Source organism: Uloborus diversus, chromosome 5 (genome assembly GCF_026930045.1).
Source record: "Uloborus diversus isolate 005 chromosome 5, Udiv.v.3.1, whole genome shotgun sequence".
Lineage (NCBI taxonomy): Eukaryota > Metazoa > Arthropoda > Arachnida > Araneae > Uloboridae > Uloborus > Uloborus diversus.
The window spans coordinates 165,387,298-165,399,121 of record NC_072735.1 but is presented as its reverse complement, the minus strand read 5'-3'; the positions used below and the strand labels follow the sequence as shown (position 1 = coordinate 165,399,121).

Below are 11,824 nucleotides of genomic sequence, written 5' to 3'. Positions count from 1 at the left end.
TATTTAAAAGTTATTGTTTTTAAACTGTTACTAATACACTGATTATCGTAAATTAAGGAAAAAATTTTAAAATGATGGTTACTCAAAAAATTATGTAGAATTTTATCAAACTTACCCACAATATACAGCACATGGTAAGGTATAAAATAACACAAAAAGAAATTACCAGTAGAAATTACAGTAGGATAGAAATTAGCACATGTATAAAATGAACAAATCAAAGGTGTAAATTTGCTATATTAAAAGTACCTACCTTCAATATAGAATATAATCCCCTATAGAAGCAATGCAGCACATGCATCGATGTGGGATGCCATCAATTATGTTGTCTAGTTGCAGATTGAGACTCCTTCAGCTACTCCCTAAAGTATCCCAAACATGCTCAACAGGTTTAAGTCCAAGGATCGATCTGACCACTCCATGCATAGAATTGTTGCCTATTGAGGATTATCTTCTACAATGCAAGCCCTGTGAGGTCTACATTGTTGGTCTGTAATGGAAAAGCATCGCCTATTGCCCCAATAGATAGGCTCACAAAAGCATCTAGGCTGTCATCTATAAACCTAAGCATTCACTGTTCCCCTTGGAAAGACATAGACATCTGCTTTCACCCAATGAAATGCTAACCCAAATAAACAGATGCTGCCTTTTTTATGCGCATCTCTTTCATAGGTGTTTGACAAATGATAACAGGTTCTAAGCTCTGTCCATATCAAATAACGCCTACGATCACTTTCTAGACTAAACCTGGACTCATCCGTAAAGAGAACGGCCCTCCATTGATCAGATGTCCAGTGATCATGTTGTCATGCGCACTGCAAACAGTCTCTCCTATGTTGTGATGTGAGTGGCACACAAATGGCTGGTCGACTCGCATACCATCTTTGTGAAGCCTACTATGCATGGTTGGTGCTACCAGTAGTTGTAGCAAGCAAAGATCTGAGATTATTTGAGGTAGTGGTGCTATTCTTGTGTGCACATAATGTCAAATATTGCTTATCAGCACTCATTGTAGCCCTTGACTGAACCTCCTTGATGCCAAATCTGTGGTTTGAAATTGACTCCAAAGTCGATGAACAACAGAAGACTTATTGAGCCATCTGGCAACTTCTTTTGACTTTGTCCTACCTCTCATCTCCCAATAGCTCTCCATCGTAGTTCTGCCTGTAAATGATACCTGGAAGGCATCCTTATGAATTGGCGATCTCATATTTCTTATGTCAGTATCACTGCAAAATTTGTAGGCTTGCTTTCATATTGCAGTTACAGCATCACTCATTTACATATTGCAGTTTTACTCAGTAACCCTTACTTGGCAGTATATTAAATTAGCTTATTTTTGTGGGTGTTTTTGCTGTTTTTTTTTTTTTTTTTTTTTTTTTTTTTTTTTGACCTTAATTTATGATAATCAGTGTAGATGCTATAATTTGCTGTCATATCATTTCATGGAAAACAAAAAAATAAAAAGCAGATGGAGGATTTTATCCCAATTATTATTAGTTTTCTTTGTATATATGAAATCAACATTATTAAATATGTTGGAAAACTTATGCATACATGGTAGTCCAAAAGAAACTTACCCTTTTTATGAAACTCTTATCCACTCAATCAATCAAAACAATATTTCAGACATGGCTGTTAGAAGTTTTGAGCTGGAAATTGTGATGATTTTAAACAACACAGTGCTCATGATTATGATGAGAGAATTTCAAAATTTTTGAATTGCAACACCCATTTTTTTCATGTGAAAATTTATCAGCTTATTGAAAACCGCAAATGTCATTGAAAAGATTGACATGTGACAAAAGTTCCCAGTGTAAAGCATTTGCAAAGAAAAGCATTTTAAAGGACTAATGACAACACAAAATCAAAGGTGCTTTGACGCACTTTGCATAATTCACGTACGCTGAACAGTAGTATTTGCACCATGTTCAAAGTATTGTTTGCGGAAAAATCCTTAAAAAGCTGTGTGGAAAGTATTTCTTCATTTTGGTGTTTTAATTTTCCAATGAGCATTTTTCATCATTCAGTCATTGTTCCAACTCCATTTATGGCTTTTCAATACACTGATCAATTTGCATGAGGAAAAAGTGGGTGTTCCAATTTGAAAGTTCAGAATTCTTTCAGTGTAACGGTAAGTATAAACTCTGTATTATTTAAAATGATCACTATCTCCAGGACATACCTTCAAATAACTATGTTAGAGGTTTTGGTCGAAAGTTTGGTTTAGTGATAGGCCCTTAGCATTTCATAAATAGAAGCAGTTTCTTTGAACTACACTGTATATGCATATAAGGGCGTGATCAATTGTGTGAAGGGTGAAAAAAAGGAAACCATGCTTTTAACCTTTGGATGGTGCATTAGAGTTATGCAAAGCAGTGGGCAGTATAAAGAACAAATCACAGTAATCAAATATGCAGTTTGAAAGTGCTGTCTGCTTAGAGAAAGGTTTCTTTGTTAAACTTGAAGATAAAGTTTTGCCAAAAAGGGGTAAAGTCTATCTGCGACACTGCAGGCATATTGTAGTAGGAATATTTTGCTGTTTGTTTGGAAAAAAGACAAACAATGTGCTCTACATTGATGCAAAACGACAACAAATTTTAGTCCCCAAAATGGCTAGCACTAAACATTGAACGTCTATAAACTGACATTCAGCTTTAAATGTAAGCCATCTTACATTTAGTGAAATGAAAGCTTTTTTTCTGTATTCATTTCTTTCTTCACACATATACACACACAAAGGGGGGGGGGGACTGTTTCATCTCCATTCATTCAATGCTAACGACACCTTTTTATCTTTATTGATTTTTAAGGATTTTCCCGACTTTAACATCCCTATATGGATGCCTCAATTGCCAAATCGATCAACTCCACTTTTTGAAAAAATCCTCATTTCTTCTTTGATAGTGCTCAATCAATGCTTAGCATGTAAATTTATATTAAAGTTTTGGTTCAGTACATTTCTAATCCTGTGATGGCAGAAAATGTAACATGAGGGCCCATTCACTTCAATGGAAAACAGAATCATCTTCGTCACGTTTCTCGACTTTTTGTTTTATGGAGTTAATTGATTTGTCAAGTGAAGCATCCATATATTAGTTGCATATGCAATCAAGACTTCCATTGTATATGTTGCAGAGTTCCTTAAAAACATACTCAATGGCTAAAATTCAAATTTTTCTAGAGGGGAGCCTCCGTTCCAAACTTTATGGGTGGGGGAAGGGGTTTTAATTTTTTTGTGGGAAGAAAATAACTAGAATTCCCATGTTACATTTTACTTTTTTTGTGTCTTTTTTTTTGAGCAATCACGATTGCTTATTGTTCTCGCTTGACTGTTTTGATATGCTATCATTTTATTTTCCCGCCAGCACCCTCTGCAGCATCACCGTCGACCAGCTCCTCACGATGCTGCTCCTATAGCAAAAACCGTCTCCCGGTTGCATAAATATGCTACACACACGCGCATACATACACCCACACACATACACAAACACACACACACAAACACATACATACACACAAACACACACGCATACATACAGACACCTACACATACATACAGACCCCTGCACATACACACACAACTACCCACACACTCATCACACTCATGCCTGCACACAGACACAAACACATATGCCTACACACACACATACACATTCCCCACCACACACAAACACTCATACACACAACTACCCACACACTCATACCTGAACACAGACACAAACACACATGCCTACACACACATACACATACCCCCTACACCGAAACACACATACCCACCACACTCATAAACACACATGCCTACATACACACACACTCGTGATTGCGAAAAACATAACTTGAATTCAAGAGGTCAAAATTCAAATAATTTTTTCCTTTTTTTTTTTTTGAATTTCCTGTGTTTACCCTGTTTTTTTTCCCAGGTTCCCCTGTAACGTGTAATAACCATGTGTAATTTTAAAAGACTAAGGGGAAAAAACCCTATAAACCAGACTAAAAATTGCCATTATTCTTTAAACTTAAAATCAGGTTAAAGATCAAAAAAACGTGTTAATGAAATTTGATATGTGTGCTTTATGGACCAAGGGAAAAAGAATGAAATATGCAATAAGAAAGTTCTTTTTTTTAAATTTTACTTGCCAAGTGATACTTCCTTTATGGTTGTCAAGTTGCTGCAATTGATATAAAAACGTTTTACGATATTGTTGAATGCGTTTTGGGCAGGTGATTGAATTAAATGAAAAGCACATTGAACAAGTTATGTGATAAAATAAAGTTTCCTGTTCCTTGATTGTTTTTTCCTGCTCCCCGTTCTCATCCATTGAACTCGTGTTTCATTATTGAAAATTTCATTAAACCATAGTCCATTTAACATGTACAACAAGTTTCAATGACTTACGTCAGATAGAACGAGTTCTGTACACAGTAGACTTTCGTTTTTTGCGGAAATTTCGTTCCACGGAAATGCCGTGTAAATCTAAACCGCGTAAGTTGAGGCTTAATAATAGTGTTAACATAGGGGTTAGGTTCCTTAGATGAAAAAAAAAATCAATTCTAGTGATAGATAAATATATATAATAAGTTTAATGTGTACTTATTCTAATACATACGCGCGACGTGTATAAAGAAAACATGAATTAACTTAGTGCTTATAAAAAAAGAGCTGTTTATATTATTCTTTTGGCATACAATTCAAAAAAAAAAAAAAAAAAAAATCTGTAGTTCTTTGTGTGGCATTAATGCTTCCATGATCACTCGCTTAATTTCCATGACGGGATCTTCCTTCTTTATCTTTACTAATAATAAAGCTGAAAGTCTCTCTGTCCGGAGGATGTCTGGATGTCTGTAGGATGTCTGTGACGCGCATACAGGGGTCGAAATAGTCCTATATATCCTATATTTCCTATATTTTTCAAAAATGTCCTATATTCCCTTTTTATACCATATATATCTTTTGAAAATAACGTTAAAATAAACTTTCTGACATCGGATTTTTCGCTGAAAGTACGTGCCCAAACGAATTTCAAATTAAAAAACTCAACTGACTAAATTCTGCAACAGGCATCTTCTCTCATTGGCTACAGCAATGTGACGTCACTCTATAGTTGGTGCAGTTTCGAGAACTAATTCTGAGGTTGTTTTAGAATTTTGCATTTGAGGGGGGGGGGCGGCAACAGCCGTTTGTTTTGTTTTCCATCATGGTTTTCGTTGGTATATTTTTGCTTTCAGTGCATTTTCTGATCGGAATGTTCTAATTTTCTTTTTGCAATCTTTTCTTTTTGTGGAATTTTGGGATCGTGGAATGGTTAGTTCCTTATGATGTTAAAACGTAGTTTGTTGTAATAAGTGGAATTATGATGGCGAAATCGCATCGCTTAACAACATTTCGTGTGGAGTTGTTGAACCAGGAGGACATTAATTCTACAAATTTTGGTGCATGGTGTAAAAAAAAAGATGATTTTACCGCTTTTTGCCATTTTTGCAACTGTTCAGTGCCCATAAGCAATAGTGGATTTTCGCAATTGAGGCAGCATGCTAAAACATTCAAGCATAAAGAAAACTCTGAAAAACGTCAGAAGGATCCTTCTCAAGCTCTGTTTGTTCTTAATACAAGTGGTAAAGGGTTCAGTTTAGATATAAAATCTAAGAGCAGTGGAATTAGTACTTGGGTCATGAGTGAGGAAGAAAAAATAAAAATTATCTTTGTTCAAATTTTGTTTAGTTATTTAGTCTATAAAGTATACTTTTTTCAAAAATTATTCTTTCAACTACAGGAAAGTCATTATAGATGTAAGGTATTTTGTTTGAGGTTTTTTTTAAACAAAATCATTGATAAGAATAACTGAATAATATATGATATGTATTATTTCTTTTTTCATAGCAAAATTATTCATATAATGTGTCCTATATTTTTTGTGGAAAATGTCCTATTTGTGACAAGTCGGTCACTTCTACCCCTGCGCATAGCGCCTATACCGTTCGGCCGATTTTCATGAAATTTGGCACAAAGTTAGTATGTAGCATGGGGGTGTGCACCTCGAAGCGATTTTTCGAAAATTCGATGTGGTTGTTTTTCTATTCCAATTTTAAGAAAAAAATATCATAAGATGGACGAGTAAATTACGAAATTATCATAACGTGGAACCGTAACATGGGCACAAGCCAATTGGCGAGATACGAAATTATCATAACGTGGAACCGTAAGATGGGTACAAGGCAACTGGCGAGAAAATTCACCATACATTATTTGTAAATATACAGGCGAACCAAAAGACCTTTTGATTTTTCTATTACGGGCAAAGCCGTGCGGGTATCACTAGTCACTAATAAATCAGAAAGATCATTTGCCATTGTCCAGGAATTACTCAACATTTTCAAGTGTGAAAGTTTTTGGTTGTGTGTCATCAATGTCTTCATTGGTTTTGTTCTCCTTGTTCACTTCTCGGAGTTCTTACTGTGAACTCCGAATAACCGTGTGAGATTAATAACTTTACTTCTGGAAAGGACTCTAGAACCAATCACAAACTAGTATGTTGTGGCCATCACGAAACTTTCTTCTATATTTTTCCTTTTTCTGATCCCTCCCTATGCTTGACGAGGAAGCAATATTCCTAACAAAAACAAAATTACACATGCAAAAACTTGACGACCATCCCAATGTCTGAATTATTGTAAAAACAAAACAAAGAGCGAAAATTGAAAGTTACTTTAAAAGCCTTACTTGAATTAATTACAAATATTTTATTTATTAACAAACATAAGATGGCAACAGTTAAAAATTTTAAATCATTGAGATAATATTTCCGATCATTTCCATACAATTAAAATCACGAGAAATACGCAGACGACAATCTATTACGATTTATCTTTCTTATTGTTGCATTAATAAAACTATTTTTATTCGCAAAAAAAAAAAAAAAAAAAAAAAAAAAAAAAAAATCAACACCTCTTGGAGCGATTGGAGTCAAAATTGAACCAAAGCCTGTTTACGTATGGATTCACATATATTCCAAATTTCAACCAGAACGTAGCATTACTTCTTGAGATAGGGCATTCACAATGGAAAAAAAGAACGGTCGATTGCGCTACCCCCTTTTTAGCTGTTGACACCAAAATAAAATCGGCTCTTATACCCACTAAGGGCTACTTGTCAAAAAAATTTTGTTTGATTCCGTTCGTTATTTCTTGAGATACAGCAGTCACAATTGACGACAAAAATCGTCCTATAACTCAACCCCCGTTTCAGCTATTGACACCAAAATTGAATCAGCACCTGCTCCTGTTAGGGGCAACATACGGACCAAATTTTGTTTGATTCCGCCGGTTACTTCCTGAGGAATAGCAAGCACGCGTAACTCAAAAAACGTCCCATTGCTCCACCCCCCTTGGAGGAATTCGCGCCAAAAGCCAATGGGCACAAATTCACATAGGGGCACATATGTGTACCAAATTTCGTTCAATTTCATGCGGTAGTTTTTGCTGTAGAGCAGCCACAAAAAAATGGTCACACACAGACGTGACACACATACACACACAGACAGACAGACATTTTCCAAAAATAGTCGAAATGGACTCAGCACACCTCAAAACGTTCGAATCCGTCAAAATTCGAAATTCGAAAATTTTCACGAATCCGATACTTTCTTCTATATATTAGATATAGAAGAAAGTAAAAATGTCTCCAGTTGCCCAAGCTCGCTTTTTAACACGTCAAAATGCAGTTTATTACTTGTTATCTGCAATCTCAGGAGTTGGGATTTTGAAAGAGGGGAAATCTTGATCTGTTTGCAACGCTGCATCTGCGCAAATCCGAAACTTATCCGCGTAAAATAAAATAAAAGTGTCAAATCTTAAACCGCGTTAAAAAAAAAAAAAGAAAAAAAAAAAAAAAAAAAAAACCGCGTAAAACGAGTGTTTACTGTAGGTCTAAAGGGAGTAACTTGAATTTGTTTTCTCTGCACTGATACTGTGATGGCAGTGGAAAACGTTTTACAGAGTTCTTTTACTCGCTAACTAGGGAATGGTTTGTAGGGAGAAAATGAGAAGACTGATTTTTAATTAGAGTTTGTTGAATCTGATGTTGTGAGTCGAATTGGGTGTAATTCTTAATTTTTCGCCGGTTGACTTCCTACTGGGGGATGACACACAAAATGCATTTTAGAGTTTCTGAAAAATTTAAATACTGAAATCCTGATATATTTTAAATTATTTTTAATCCATCAAACACAAAAGCATTGCTGCAGGGGAGGCGGTCGAGTGACAACCCTTTAGAGAGTGATACCGAAATTTATTTAAAAGTTTTTTTTTTTTAAATATAAATGCAGAAATCTCAACATATTTTAAATTAAATTTTCTCTTACAACAGTTAAAAAGAAATTCATCACACATCTTTCTTTTTGTCTTAGTTTGTTAAATTTCGTATCCGTTGTACAAAAACACTGCCATCCGATGGCACCAGAATAGTAGTCATTTTTTTGTAACAACACTTGATTTGCTTATTATTAATTTAGATTCTTTCGGAACATTTAGAATTGGAAGGCGTGTTTATAAGTATTTTTATATAAATGTGTAGAGATCATTTTAACTTTTGTTTTAAACAGAAAAAGGGATACAATATAGGCAGTGCACCGAATTGAAGTAAAGAACTAGTTTAAAACTTAATTTAAGACTCCAGCCTATGCTATAAGATAAGTCAGAATGGATGGAACTGAAATCCATTCTTATATATATTTTTGTGTGCAATGGTTGAAAAAATAAATAAATAAATAAATAAAATACTAATTTAAAAAGAACTGGTAAGGCATTTTCTGAATTTGTTTTCTCATGTTTTCTTTTTTCTGTAATGTATTGTTTAACCGTTTCATACCCACCTCCCTTTCTTTATTTTGCAATAATTCCCTATCATCAGATATTTTAGTTAATTTTTCAAATCTCATGTATTATCTTTGACTCAAAATCTTGTTTGAGAAATCATTGTTAGAATTAAACGCGAGAAAGCTTGATGCTACTAAAGAATGCGACTCGACCGATGCATCGGCCAGGCCGATGGTTCAAAAATTCATCCATCGGAATCGGCGGCCGATGCTAACTCGGATAAAACATCGGCCCATAGGTCTTGAAAAACATCTAAATGCCAATGTACCGCCGATGTTTTTTTGGAAAAAAAGAAAAAAAAATCTAACTTTTATTTATCTATTTCTTACTACTACATTTGCTGAGTCAGTTAAAAAACAGTGGGACAATGTCCAGAAGACTGGGACAAAGTCGTTTGAGAACAACAACGCCCAATAAAGACGAGTATTTGTTACTTACAACCAAGTGCTAAAGGGCGTCAACAATAACACAACTGTCTAGGGACCTTGCTGCTGCTACAGGAACATTAGTTTCAAGGACGACAGTTGCCAGTAGGCTCGGAGAAAGAAGGTTGTATGCCAGAAAGCCCGTCATTTGCATCCCACTCACTCACTCCCACAAAAGAGAGCGTGTACAGTGGTGCAGACAGCACCAACACTGGACACAGTAACAATGGGCGAATGTTCTTTTCACAGATGAGTCCAGATTCAGTCTACAACCTGATTCTCGGCGAATATTCATATGGAATGGACCTGGGACCCGATACCATTCCAGTAACATCATGGAAAGGGACCATTATGCTAGTGGAGGAGTGATGGTTTGGACAAAGAGCACATGCAAGATTGCACCCGTTTTAGCGTACTATAATCCTGATTTAAAATCTACTGTCTCTGTTGATGCTAGCCAATACGGCTTAGGAGCAGTTTTACAACAAGGAGACCACCCAGTTTGCTATGCATCGTGTGCGCTTAATGACACTCAGCAAAGATACAGCCAAATAGAGAAAGAACTTTTAGCTGTTGTGAATGGTTGTAAAAAATTTCACTATTTTATATATGGTACTGATACAGTTGTGGAAACAAATCACAAGCCTCTTCTTGGATTGTTCAAAAAACCAATTGAAAATCTTTCGCCAAGATTGCAAAGAATGCTTTTTGAACTTTTAAAATACAGAATTAAACTTGTATATGTCCCAGGGAAGAAACGTTATGTAGCAGATGCTCTGTCTAGAAGTTCTACAAAGGTCTATGCAGACACAAGTTTTTTGGAGGGAGGAGCTGCAACTGTACATACGATTCTATCAACAACAGATGAACGAACAACTGAAATGCAAAATGCTGTAAAGGAGGATGAAGATCTATCCAGATTAAAGTTGTTAATACAAAATGGATGGCCAAAACAGTTTAGTCAAGTTCCAGAAAAACTAAGACCTTATTGGAATTTTAAAGAAGAGTTACATGATAGTAATGACTTGATTTTTCTTGGACATAGACTTGTTGTGCCAAAGACCATGCAATCTTATGTATTATCTAAATTGCATTCTGCACACCAAGGTATCACTACATGTCAAAATAAAGCTAAAGTATCTTTGTACTGGCCGAAAATGAGTGAACATATTAAAGATCACGTGGAGCGATGCCAAGACTGCCAAGAGCGCCAAACTGCAAATCAGAAAGAGTCATTAATGCCTTATGATATTCCAAAACTACCTTGGGAAGAAGTAGGCGTAGACTTTATGTATTTGGATGGAGATAACTTCTTACAAGTAATAGATTACCATTCAAAATTTATAGAATTGAGGAAGCTTAACACGAAAACAGCTACAGCAGTGATCAGTGCACTTAAACAAATATTTCGTACACATGGAATTCCGCAGAAAATGCATTCAGACAATGGCCCACCTTTTGACAGCCAAGCATATTTGTCATTTTTGAAATCATATGATATTCAACCTATAACATCATCTCTTAGATATCCAAGATCTAATGGAATGATTGAAAGATCAATAGGGACAATGAAGAACATCCTTTTGAAAGTAAAAGCTTCTGGAGGCGATCCCAATTTAGCAATCTTGGAGTACAACAACACGCCAAAATTTAAATTGCCTTCTCCAGCAGAAATGTTGATGGGAAGACGCTTAAGGTCAGTGGTACCCCAGAAGACAATTTTACTAAAGCCTTTATTTTCCACTAGAAGCACCATTCAGCAACTCAAGGAAAATCAAAACAAGCAAAAATATTATAATGATTTTTCAACAACGAAATTAAAATCTTTAAATGTAAAAGATCCAGTGTATCTACAGATTGATCATCGTAAATGGATACCAGGAACTATTATAAAGAAACACAGTCAAAGATCATATTTAGTACTGTCCGCAGAAGGAACTGTATATCGCCGTAATAGAATACACTTAAGACCAAGAAAGTTAGACGATTCCACCCCAGTGAAACAGTTACTCCTAAAATGGCGAGACTCAAAAGAGCAATAAGACCGCCAATTCGTTTCAAAGACTATGTTTGACTTTTAATTTTGCTTTGAAACTTTAAGCCACATTTGAATTTTTAATTTTCTTTTTTCGTTTCATTTTATTGTTTCATTGAAAAGAAAGGGCGTGTAATATAGTTTATCCTTGCATATTTTATTATTACTTCAAATGTTACTTTTAATATAATTGTAAGTGAACGTGACTTTAGGTTTTTAAAATATTGTCAGAACGACTGAAGATGATTTAAATGTTGTAACGTAAAGTTGGTTCCCAAATTCAACTAAAATAAAATACATATTAAACGTCAAGGAGTCTCAATACATTATATGACAATTTCCTGATATGCTTAGTTTCATTTAGTCCATACTCCATATTAGGGTTTGCCAAACCAGGCCAAGTCCCAGCTCAAAGAGAACCACTATCTCCGTAAAACAGCCCCCCCCCCCCCGAATTATTGCATATTTAGTTCAGAAACAAATATTTCCC

The 11,824-nt window shown here is 35.3% G+C and overlaps 1 protein-coding gene across 1 annotated transcript; it reads left to right on the top strand.

Annotated features, from left to right (window-relative positions):
- The first annotated feature begins 9,634 nt into the window (after positions 1 to 9,634).
- On the top strand, positions 9,635 to 11,341 carry LOC129223248 (uncharacterized protein K02A2.6-like). The gene has a single exon (XM_054857813.1). The coding sequence runs from the start codon at positions 9,635 to 9,637 to the stop codon at positions 11,339 to 11,341; it is 1,707 nt and encodes a 568-aa protein (XP_054713788.1).
- Positions 11,342 to 11,824: the final 483 nt, after the last annotated feature.